Source organism: Varroa jacobsoni, unplaced genomic scaffold (assembly GCF_002532875.2).
Source record: "Varroa jacobsoni isolate VJ856 unplaced genomic scaffold, vjacob_1.0 scaffold_737, whole genome shotgun sequence".
Classification (NCBI taxonomy): domain Eukaryota; kingdom Metazoa; phylum Arthropoda; class Arachnida; order Mesostigmata; family Varroidae; genus Varroa; species Varroa jacobsoni.
In genome coordinates, this window is record NW_019213639.1 from 202,684 (window position 1) to 215,569 (window position 12,886).

General features: G+C 43.1%; 1 protein-coding gene across 4 annotated transcripts in view; it reads right to left on the minus strand.

Annotated features, from left to right (window-relative positions):
• LOC111263127 (uncharacterized) overlaps positions 1-12,886 on the minus strand; it is an 81,719-nt gene that overhangs the window by 24,967 nt on the left and 43,866 nt on the right. For all 4 annotated transcript variants that reach the window (XM_022837966.2, XM_022837967.2, XM_086969473.1 and 1 more), the window contains 6 exons: positions 7,635-7,929; positions 7,179-7,389; positions 6,577-6,724; positions 5,892-6,095; positions 4,407-4,607; positions 1,294-1,611 (listed from right to left, as the gene is read on the minus strand). In XM_022837966.2, the coding sequence (XP_022693701.1) occupies positions 1,294-1,611; positions 4,407-4,607; positions 5,892-6,095; positions 6,577-6,724; positions 7,179-7,389; positions 7,635-7,929 (1,377 nt within the window). The remainder of the gene's footprint in view (positions 1-1,293; positions 1,612-4,406; positions 4,608-5,891; positions 6,096-6,576; positions 6,725-7,178; positions 7,390-7,634; positions 7,930-12,886) is intronic.

The window sequence follows — 12,886 nt, forward strand, 5'->3', positions numbered from 1 at the left end:
GTTACTGGCTAGAAACTCTTCCTGAGGGCCATGCATTGGTGCTTATATATCGCCCAGTTACCAATACTATTTGCAACCTATCCCGTTTCATATTTACGGGCTCTCGGCTCAGTTAGTTGCATAAAACGGTGTCTAAAAGCTTGCATTAAGCAGTACAATTCTATTCTGAGGGATTCTGTAAAAATGATGTCATCTAACTTGGATTTCCATGAAGCGTTAAGTAGTACATGGAGCCAAAGCTTAGTTAAAGTAATGCCTAAAGTTACGTTCGCTGGGTATTAGGAATGCGTTAAATTATAGGCGGGTATTCATATCGAAGTCGGTAGCTTCAAGGAAATAGAACAAGCATGCCAAACCCTAACATATCCAAGTCACCGACTCGTTTTCGCGAACCTTATGGGAGCATACGACACTATGAAAGTGTTTGCCTTCTTAAGTGTCACATATGTGCACATTGGACGAACGAATTAGAAACAAATGCTGCGAAGCGGCATCGCCTTCTAGCTAAACTTATCAGTTTTTTCAGGATATCGCATTGTTATCTGTGCTTCGGGAGCTCTACACCAAATGCATATTTATCATTAAGCCAAAGGGGATTTACTCAAAAAGAAGGTTCAATGGACAACACGGATAATCTAGAAGTGGGGGAAGCATGTCTTTCCCCATTTTTCACACGCATCCCTGTGTGCTTCTAAAGAAAGACGACCTCAAGTAAGCTCCATTAACATGAGGCCTCTTTCGACTCTAGGAGTGTTCTTGTCAGCTAGAAGGTCATCATTTATCATGAGCAAGGTCATACGAGGAGGTCGTCCAACAGTGCTAGAAATAAGTGAAGACTGCGGTAACTGTTATCCTTAGAGCACCAGTCTGTAAATTTGACCGACTCCCCACACGCTTCAGCGTGTTTTTCGGTCAACACCCACTTGACGTTGTTGGATTTCTCGTTAACACTTCTTGCTAGTCTTTTTAACCTTTGTCTTTTTTCACTGCTTCCGTTTGGTAGGCTACTACCCAGGCGTCTGAGTTGTTGCCAACATCATTCTTGTGATATCTTTTGCCTAATTAGGCTACTCAAATGACTAAAGTCGATTGCTGTTTTGAGCCTATATTAGCACCTACATATCCTAATCAATAGTGAACAGCAAATGAGAAAGCTATCGCTTAATTTGCTATGCTAATCTCCTACAGATTGTTGAATACGCCTAAATAATCTTGCGAAGATATCACATGTTGAAAAAAAGTTCAATGAAATTACGTCATAATACATCGATGCTAATATAGTACATTACTCACAAGTGTCTGGTGTGAGAACGACAAGTTTTTTTCGCTGCTGTTTTGTTCGGCCCCTGCTACGGCTGATCGATCCAATTAAACATGCCATGCTTACGACGAGGCAGACGCAAATGACGCCTCCTCCCACGAACACCATAACCTGTTGTCGGGGCGCACCACCGATGTTACGCCACAGCAGGTCAAGGAGGCCAGGTAAGCCCCCAGACGAGGAATTTCCTGAACTACCACTTGATGAGTCCGACAGTCCACCACCGGCCACACTTCCACTGCGAACCGTTGAGCTTGACATCGACGACCGTAGCTGACCGCCATTATTCGCTGTAGATTAATGGAATACAAAAATAGCGACGCTATCAGCAATATGAATATCGAAATACGTATGTGAATTTGTAACATTATGTAGGTATCACACAGGGTAATATGGCTACTTAGTATATTGAGGAGGCGACATTTTTGGGTCAGCACTACGCTTGTGTGCCTAGTAGACCATTATTTCAAAGCTGATTCTCTCATCAACGCAGTATTATCTTGAAGCACCGTATACATAACAACATACCTAGTTGCATAACATTGTATTATATAATACTAGAGAGCTGGCTTCCTTGTTTGGAACACCTAATAACCGTTTTACGTATAAGCACAGTGTAGCCGCCTGCCGCTAACGAATTGTACTAAATGTTATATAACGCGAACGTTTACTATAGCTTAGATTAGATTGGGCGTCGCAAACCGTTATATATACTACTCTGACATAAGAACCCTTAGAAACTAGCGGCTTCTCAAAACCAGCTGCCAACCAAAAAAAAAAAACGAAAAAACCAAAAGGTGATTGACAAATCAATTGGCAGACAGCGTAAATCGACTTACTGTACTAGACGCTTCCTGTTGTTACCCGCTGGGATCATGCTAGCAATAGCAGGCAGCATTTTTTCAGAGCAGATCGTATTTCCCAGTGATAATTTCTTCCCTTTAAGTGTAGCACCTTAGAGATTAGGGACCGCACGTAAAAAGAACGAACTACAGATCACCCCCCGTTCTAAATATTCGTGCGGTATGAGGCGTGGCGCGGTGGAATCTCAAAAATAGGTTGCCTTTCATCTTCTCGATCAGCAAGGGGAAAAGCGAGGCTGAGCCGGCCTAACCGTGTTTGCCCTGCCTCGGGGCCAAAGCCAATATCGCGCTCTACAGCCTGATGATATCAGCCACACCGATACATCAATATGGAAACAAACGCCCTCTTGGACAGCCTCTTCTTGTGTTTTTCTCCCTTTCCATAGCTCTTTACATCGTATATTTTCGGTTCCTTTCAGCTCTGTCGTTTCACACCAGCTTCCAACAGTTTCGACATAAGCAAACTATCAGCTGACACAGAGCATTCATTGAACACTCCCCTACGAGTAACAATATCAATGACGTACTTATAACCAAAATGCAATCTAGCTTGTCCTTTTTGTACTGCGACATTCGCTGCTATTCGGCTATGACGCCCCTTTTTGCAATACTCAGATATGACTGACCAACAGTGTAAAAATGGTTGAGGTAGCATGGATGAGGCTCTCCAAACATTGACTTAAACGGGAGAGTCTGCTTCATGAAAAGCAAGCTGGCTAAATAGGTCGGCGTGTATGTCAGGGTTTCAGAGTGAGAGGGAAATAGAAGGAGCTGAGATCAGCGTCAACCAGCTCTGGCGGACTAGCTTTCTATCTTCTTTAGGTATTAGTACAGCTTGCCTCTTTTGGCCCTCCCGAGCAGGTTGCTCCCTGACCAGTCGCAGGTTGCGTCTCTTCTGCTTCGAGAAGCAATAAATTACCCAGCTCTCAATAAAACCCGACAGATTCGCTTTTTGTGCCTTGCCATTGTCGTCGTCAGCGGCATTAACGTCGTCGTTTCCTTGCTTCTATTCCACGTACCGTCTATAGCGCTTCAAACCATTCCATCCTTTTCGCATCAACCTCACGCTGTCTGAAGCCGAAGCAGACAATCGGGGAGGAGCCAGATTTTATCAAGGAGATGAGACAAACGAACATAGGCCAGGCAATTGACACTTAACTTAACGTCCAGTCATTGTAGATATACTACTGCTGCTGCTGCTGCTTCTACTATTCCTGTTAGCCAGAAGACTACGCCGCTACATTTAACACTTGTGCGCGAACCGCCATCATGACCACTTACAATGGCTCCATTGCAGATGTAGCAGAAACGCTCGCTATTGGGAGAAAAGGGGCAGTAAGGCAAGGCTGATTATTATGTTCGCTCCATGAAGCAGGGATCGGGGAGAACACTGGCCGTGCGTCTCTCGAGGGGACAGATCAGAAAGCTGCCGATCGAAAGAGCGAGCCAACTGGTGCTAGAAGGTATCAGTCAGAAAGCGTCGCCTTCGCTGCTTTCCCTAAGGCGTATCTACTTCTATTCTACCGTGGCAGATCTATAACGTTACTCGACTTTCACAGGAGACCCATTAGAGTCAACTAGACAAAGTAGCGACAGCTTTAGGCGAACTGAGACGCTTTCGTGAAAGTGGTAGATGTGGTGGGCCTATTGAGAACATGAGCCTCACTGAGAGAAACGAGGAAAAAACTAAAGTAGAAATAGCAGAGAATGATTCAGTTAGGAGAATAAATCAATGACATGTCACTACGGAACGACGAGTGCTAGAGGTATTTTAGTCCTGGATGAGAGAAAATCTTATTGAACGCAAACTAAAAGGCGGCGGTACTCAATCTTGATGATCGACTATGCGAGATTGGAATATGGTACTTTCACAGAACAGCGATACCAATTATAGTAGTTCCGTTGGGTAGGATAATAGATTAATTAGACGTTTGTCTCTAAGTCTTCGACTGAATCTTGCGAGCGTCCTACATGTACGATACCTGAGACTGTTATTAATATATTTGTTTATAAAAAAAATGGTTATATTTTTGATAAACAACGTTTCACTATCCCTTCTAAATGCTATAGTACATGCACTGCCAATGTCTGTAATCAAGTGTGCGACCTGGTCATAGAGAGGGAGGAATTTTCATCTTAATATTAACGCATACGAACACCGTGTCGTTAAAACGGAAACGAGTTATTCCTCTAATGAGGATTTATTCCTATGGGTAACTCACCCGATGATCCATCGATGACTTCATGTAGTCTAACTGTGTCTCCAGCAGAACCAGGCTTGGGTACATTATAGATAATGGAAGGCGGGGTGCCTCCCAGAGGCTCCCTTTCTTGTAACCCCATACCACCGGTACTAACTTGTAGCGGTCCATGACGATACCCCGAACCATTTCCCCGACCGCTATTAGAACCATGGTTACCACCTGTCGATCAATTAGTAAAAAAAAATGATTATGCTGTCGGTATCTTTTTTCTTTAAAAAACTCCGCTCCCTTATTTGTTTAAATTATGGACCAGTGCTTTTTTCTTTTAACGAAAAAAAAAACAAAGAATACCATACGTTAGCTATCCTCAATATGCTCTAATTAAAGAAGTTGTCCATTGGCTAAAACTTATTGATTGAATAGTTTGCGATAAACTGCAAACGACAGCGTTAATTGTTTGAATCACGTCCGCGGCACGAGCGCTGTGATACCGCATGCGTTATTAACTGATTTTATATTTAAAGCATACTCATGAACATACAGTTGTTTTCTGATCGGCCTTTTGAGCAGATCTGAGCAATCTAGTTCGACGAAAAGAGGTGGCCGTGCACGATTAAACGCCTCCATTTGCCATCAGGGAAATGCTGAGCTATATACCCTTGAAGATATCAAAAGTGACTATTTGCTGTACCACTAGATGGGCACGAGCACGCAAAATGAGGAAGGAACACTTCAGTTTACATATGCATTGTAAATCATCCGTGAGTTATGCACTCAAGGGACTAGTCTAACTAATATGTAGAGCTCGCATTGAAGAAATTCTTTAAAGCAAAAGGACCCAGCCATTGGATAAACATCTAGATTCGTATATCTATTTTTACTCTAGCTAATGCAAACAGAAGCAGAGCAATAGCTGGCCGTGTCCGCTATGCTACACGTATTGACAGCTGTGATTGCCTGCTTCGGCAAGATACCCAACACTGGAGAGGGACGCAGTTCGGTATTTTCATTCACGGGTGATATTAATTTCGTAGATTCAGATTCAGATATTTATAGGCTTACAGTGGCCTTCTAATAAAGTATTTGTGACAGATTTTTAAAAAATACATCTCGTCAGTTTACAAACAATACCTACACTCAGTTCAGATGCTGCGGTTTCTACATCGTGGCTGATTGTATCCTGCATTATTATCTTGTAGATTTTGTTAGATAGGTAGATGGTAGTAAATGCTCAATGGTAAATTTTCTATCAAGTCGAATCGCAATCGTAAAAACAGCCTTTCTGGACAATAATACCCGCTTACTGCAGATGTTTCGTATGAAAGAAAAAAGTTTCTACGCCACTGAACGCGACTGGCGAACACTATAAAAATAGACCCATTTTTGTACGTGCACATATGTGTCGTCAGCTATATGTTGTAGATGACTTCCTCGCTTTTGAAGTCAAGACTTAATGTTTTATACGCTAATTATAGATAAATTACTAACGCTTGTCCGACTCACCTTCAGTGTACTTATTGAACGGCGTTCTCGGTCTGTCCGTGGTAAACTGGTTCGACGGATAGGGTGGTGAAGTCGATAAGAAATTTTCAGATATAGACATCAAGGAGGTGGACGGCGACGAGGAGGATGATGACGACATTATGAAATCATCCGTCGCGAAATCTTCGTCGTCGTTGTCGTACTCCTTTAGGATGTCTCGAGATACTAGGAATGGTAAAACGAGAAGAAAGGGGAGCCTATTTATGATACGCCCTTAGCGACTTGTAGTCAAATGTAGCTCAAAAACCAGATGTGTTGCAATCAGACTGCTATGAGCCAGCTACGGATTTTTTCCGTGAGCCGTGACGAAGCTGTTCTTTCAAGCTGAAACAAATACGCTCTCTGAATTCGTAAATCCTGTTCCATTTATTTATCAAACTATTTTTCCGAGCAATATTTCGTGTTAAGCAGTTACCCAGTTTGAATGAAAAGGTAGTAAATTAAAAAAGGCTTAATGGCCGAAGATCGGCGTAATAATCTTCACTGTACCCTTACTTTTATCAGGAAACGAAGTGACAAAGGCACTGTTAGTTGTGATAAGCGGTACGTTACCAAAATACGGCGAAACATAAGATAACGATATTGACGTTGTTAGGCAATTGATTGATTCATACCCAATCTGATTGATGCGAGCAGTCGTACTAACCGCATGTATATACGACGCGTAGGAAAACGGCAGCCTGCTTAGCGCATAAGATCCTGCCGAAACGCTCGTGGCTCGCGCTCAGCTGGCACCTCCTCCGTCCCTGGCACTCCGCGATCATCGCATCGGTTGCGCCAATCGCGTTGCATTCCTGCAGCCCACAACGGAAGGATCGTCCTTTAGTCTAAGCGATGATTCGTAGGATTCTAGCTATTTTTGCGTTATTGTAATGTTGTTTTCGTGTTTGCTTTCTTTAGCATCTTCTGCATCATTCTGTGACCTATGTGGATAATATCCAACAATGTACTGAGACGGCTTATTTTAAAAAGTCCATAAGTTACGTCAGGTAAAAACTTTTTCCTCGATTCTTAGATAGGAGGTCATGTTTACATATACATATTACAGAGCAGATCCACTTGGAGTGGCGAATGTCAATTGCTATCAGTGCTCAAACGTTCATACACAACTTAGTTCCCAAGGAATTAAACATTGCACCACAACAAGCGAGCAGAACACGTTTTTCAACATACATTGTCAATGAATACGACTGATACGACAGTTAGTAACCTACCAGTAGGGTAGAATAGATAAAGAACGGCACTCACTTTAGCGATATCGTCTCGCTGGTGGCACTCGGGCACGCCTAGTTTTGTCGCTCCAAAGAAGGCTGAGAAGACGAGCAGTCTTCGTTGTTTGCCCTGACACTTCAGCAGCATTTTCTCGCCCTGGCAGACCGTTTTGTACAGGAAAAGATTTGGCCGACATTGGTAGGTCACATCGGTCACCTTCTTAATGTGAGGGCACGGATCCCGCTGTCTGTGGATGAAGAACACAATAATGCCATATATAATATGGCATAAGTAGAGTAAAGCATAAGTAAAGCTCGTCTGTCTATACGCAGTGCCATCTGTAAAAAAATACTACATTCGGATTTCAATTGACACACTGTCTACGAAGTAGAATGTGTGTGACATCTAATGATAACAACTCAAAGTTTGCTACAATTCTGGGACAGGTTCACTCATGGTCGTCCGTATTAGGTAGCGAAGAGTGATTTTTACCTGAACTCTTTATGAGGATTGACCTTGCATTCCTGTTGATTCTTGCAAGCTTCCACGAGCAGAGGTAGCGCGCCTTTCCAGATACAGGTGGTTTCATCTGCCGGGTTCTGGCTACCACGGCCTCCACCGCTGCTTCCCTGGCTAGCTCCACCTGGACACGTTCTGCTGTAGGAAGCGTTGCGTCCGTAGAATACCATGTTAAACGTGATCGACGTGTTGCGAGGGCATTTTATGTGTAACATGTCACCGTCACACACTGATTTCTGCATGGTTTTCAGGTGCGTGAAGAACTTGGCTGAAATTCATCAACAAGTTGACCATATAGGATCAGTGTAGTTGACCCTTCTGCTACCTAGGCTAAAATTAATTTAATTCGATTACCCTTAGAGATATTATAGAATGGAAAATATGGAAGATCTATTGTTTAATTATTATTGATTTATTCTTTTAGAACCATCTAGCACAACCACTACCCTTAATGGACTTTACCTAAAGCATACCCAAATTAGTCGAAGCCAAGCTAATAATAATTAATCCCTAGTATATTTTTTCTTTGGTAAGGAATTGCACGAGATAATCATTTTCGCTATGCCTTTGCCGTACTTAGCGTAATAAGGATGTATATTTTAACTTAAAAACCTGCCTGTGCTTCACGATGTTGGTCCGAAGCGAAGTTAACTTAAAGTTTCAAGTTCGACAAGACCCATTAGACCTAGTTGGAGTGCGGCAAATTCCCAAATCGAATAAACATCGAAAGTGTAACTTTTATCTGTAGGGAATAACTTCACAGTTTTACTCTGTGTAAGAGCAAAGCTTTACATGTTAACGTGTAGACCCTTACAATGCCTAGCGTTTATCTTCATACTTTTTGGGCAGTAAGATATTATCTATGAGACTGTATTTGTGAGTTTCTACTTTAGCTGATTTTCGACTGCATCTATTTTGCCATGAATGACAATAGGTTAGCGGGGCTTAGTCGCTCAGCCACCTGATAATATTATTTTGTATGCCTCGTGTAAACATGCAGGGGGTGATCATGTGTAGAGTTGTGTTGCTTGAGCCAATTTATAACATCAATATAATGTCCGTATTCCTCAAATACGTGTAGACACGATATACAAGATAGTGTTACGTTGATTGGCTATCTCATATTTTTTGCGTAGGAGTTAAATGGAGGATTTAGAAATCTATCCTAGTTTAATTAAAGGTACGTCAACCCAACTTAGCTCCTATATCTTGACAGGTGAACGGGCAGGTCTGTTCCCTTTAAAGATCCCTTTAAAGAAACCACAAGTTATTAGAGCTTTTCCTGTGCGGATCCCGATTTGTCTATAATAATATTATGGAACAACGGTGTCCGATGATCGGGCGTGCTTTTACAGCCCTACCGAGCGCCGCCAATAGAATACTTGTGCCGGTTTCATTGTGTTTACAGTACGGAAGCAAAAATAGTTCATGCTTTTAACTTAATTTAGTAATAAAAAAAAAAGCGCCGACCGCTTTATTGTTCTCATCATTTTGAAATGATGTGAACTTGCAAAATTCAGGAGTGTTAATTGAAATAATTCAGTTTGCATTAATATTGTCAGCTTTACAATAGACGCCTTCCTAACAGTGAAGAATAATCAACGGCAGCATTACGCTACTATATTGGGGCGTTAAATCTCGGCCCCGAAAATCTAGTTCTAGTCCTTTTGGCATTAAGCGCTACCGTTTAGAGTGCGTATAGTTAACCGCGTCTTAATGACTAGAATAGGCCGCTAGTTCTCTTAGAGTAAAAAATTACCGCGTCAGACACAAGCTCACATTTCCTGCATAGAACGACTATACTAATTTATTGATATAAAGTTGTAAAAACAAGAAATCCAGTGTAACGCGAACCATGCACTTCTGGTAACAAACCGAATAGCTTCAGTAAAATGCAGCAAAGCAATGCCTTGCAGTAGTAATACGGTGATTCGCTGAAACGTGCAGGTCACGCAAGACGCACAACGCGGCAGTGAACCCGTCTGTACGTGCTGGTTCCTGGTGCTAAATCCAACGATCTCTGTAAGGCTAGTCATGTTACTATTCTGGGAAAATATATTTGATTGTAAAATTGCAGGTCTGTTATTATGATTAACGTCGCCTAGAGATAGTTTGTCTGGTTGACTTTATCCCGCCTTGCATCTAATACTCAGTGCAATTGAAGTAATGATAGAGTAGATACCCACTGGGTCCTTAGTGAAAAACACCCCGGTATCTAGATGATAGCGACCTTCTTTCTCTTCTGCCCAACATCGTTCGTGACCACTCCTGTTGGTCGCGTCTGTCGGGCTCTATTATATTAATCTCTAGGTACATGTTTTCGCAAGTTCGAAGGCTTAGCTGGCAATCCGAGTGTTCGTTTGCGCTGCTTTATCGTCCTTTGTTGTTTTCCACTTCAGGGAAATTAGGCGATCAATGCAATCCAATACTGACTGCTGGTGCTCTCACTTTTTTTACGACGGCTAACAATAGATCTTATCCTTTCAGATAAAGGGATCGGTTAGAAATAAGCTCACATAAATTGCAGCCGGCTTGACGTCTTTGGCTCGTTCCGCTGTTGCGACTGCTTTTACAGCGGTGCTGCTGTTCGGTCTCGTACGGAACTCCTGTAATCGCCACCTTATGTATCACCTTTCCACGATAGCTTCGTGGAAAGTTCGTTTTCTTTTCTCGTCTCGTCTTACGTAACAGTTTTTTTTAATGGCTTACAAACTATGCCGTATCTTGTTCTATAGGTTAAAATAAGTACAACTTTTACGGGAGTGTAATGTCGCCCCTGAAAGATTATCACTATCTAGATTACTCTCTACCTAGATACCCCACATTTTCTATCGCTATATTCTTGCCTTACCGCCATTCCAACCCATCGGCCCGGCCATTTTCGGCTCTAGCCGTATCGCAAATGCGTGAAATTATGACTGACCTGTCACGATTGCTCGTCATGCCACTACGCTTGTGTTGAGTTGGTTGCCGTCTCGTTTGTAACTGCTGGTGCCCGTGGCGCTAGCAGTTACAAACGAGACGGCATCATCTCCGTTACGATTGGTGCAATTGTTTGTGCGCAGACGTGCCGAGCTACCGCGGTCACTTCTGCCCAGGTACTTTCTCGTTTCCTAATCCCTCTTTGATGTTCTCATTGACGCACGCGTTCGTGTTTCAAGGCTACTGCAAGAACGAACGATCGGGGCGGGTCGACGAATACAGAATGGAAGGAACAGCAAGCACATGGCGTCATTCCCACCACGCTATATCCACCGTGCTCTGTACAGCCTTCTTTTACTTGCTATACCCTCCGCTTCCACAATTGAAGCCTACTGTAGGCCTACCTAATATAAGCCTCAACTAACACCTGCCTCAGACTTAGAAAACTGTGCTCCCTGCTTTCTATCCCTATTACTATGCTAAGGAATTCACTAAGTGCAAAAAATCATTTTTGTTCACAAGGCCATTCACAGATGTTAAAGCTTCTTAGCTTTTGTTGACGTGAAGGCTTGAACGGTCAAGCTTTTGGCTGAAGGAAGCCAGGGGTCTCATCAACAAGATACATCACACAACCTGTATGAATATATGTGTACATTAGTACGGACTGTATATAATTTCAGGAATTCCTATCGCTACCGCTAAAAAAATGAGGTGTTGCTCAAATTAATAGCATTTGCGTCATCACTGTAATTGGCGCCAGCGAGCGGAGAGCAGATCGTTGAAGCCGAGAGGGTAACGAAGAACGAAGTAGTCAGCTGCAAGGCTGAGGTCCGTACTGAAGTCCTTTAATGTAGAGGTAGTCGCCACCAAAGCTACGATTTCTTAGCTCGACGATTGCGGAAGGTGTTGAGGTAAACATGCGTGTGCATTAGCAAACGCAATGCCAGGAGCCGAAGTGAAATTTCAGTTGGAGCAGGTATCGCAGAATAACTCGTCAGTGTTGAGGCGCAATCAGGGGACATTTTTACAACAAACGTGGGACGACTCAAGCGGAAATCACAGCGTGCCGACGAGACCTCTAAGGATAAATCGAAAGCACGTACGGTACTACTAGCCGTAAGTTCGTGGTTGGCGCGACATAATATTACAGCCCGTACTAGTAATCATAACTATTTCCGTCGCTATATACAGACGAGGTGCAGGTCGAATAAATAGCATTTTTGTGCCTATATATACATATATAGTGCTAATGCAGGAGGAACTGATCAAACTGACCTATTGCTGTTGCATTTAAAAAATGATCCGTAATAAATGTTGGAATTTTAGACTTCTGCGTTTGAAGAGTCTCAAGGGGCAAGGTCTAAAGTGGCTTGTGCAGTATTGTTGAAATGATGGTGTGCACCTCGATGGCCAGTGTCAGCCACCGTTGCGCTTATCGGAAGTAGCTGACAAAAAAAACAATCGCAATTGATAACGCACTGTTTGGTACTAAATATATCGTTTTACGCAAAGATCTCTTTGTGTATACTCAAACACTAGTCCAACTGTTGCATCCGTATTGAAGCTTTTTGCCGCTAGCGCTGAATGAATGTTGAAGCAAGCCAAATCAGCGGCTGATCGGGTCGGCAGTGAGCGATTACGAGAGTCACGCAAGGGAAAGGGAAGGGTTGATGAAGGAAGGAGTACAGCACAGCTACCGCTGCTGTCCGCCGCCTCCGCTATTGCTGCCACCATCGCCGCCGATGTAATTAATGGAGAGCCATTGTTCCCCTTCGAAAAAGTAAGAGTGTTGCTTGCAATGTTATCGTTATTGACTGCTGGCATCGTCACAACACGCCAGCCGTCCTACCCGCTGTCACCGCTCATAGCTGATGGTTAGGCACATACAGAAATGTCGTAGCATTAGCGCTACTTTGTTAGCAGTGGCAGGACTCTCTGTGTTTACACTTACGTTTTCTCTATAAGTGTTTCTCTTTTTTTTTTTTTATAACCAAACCAGAAACACGTCTCCCGTTCTGTTCACACTTCTGCCAGCCCCTTTCCCCTTCTTGTCTTTTCTCGCTCGTGCTAGTGCTGCGACTGTTGGTCGCAGAGTGTTGCCCCTATCGGTGTTGCATTGTCTGGTTATATATACAAACCATGCAAGGGAGCGAATGTAGACGCACTTCCGAAATCTCGTCATGTACAGACTCGTCAGTTACCTAGTTCATGATAGTGGGCCTAGAGCGAAAACTTCCGGCTTAGCAGGCTAAACTGACACAGATCTCTAGCTAGCCCTGTCATAATCCTTTCCAAAGCAACTG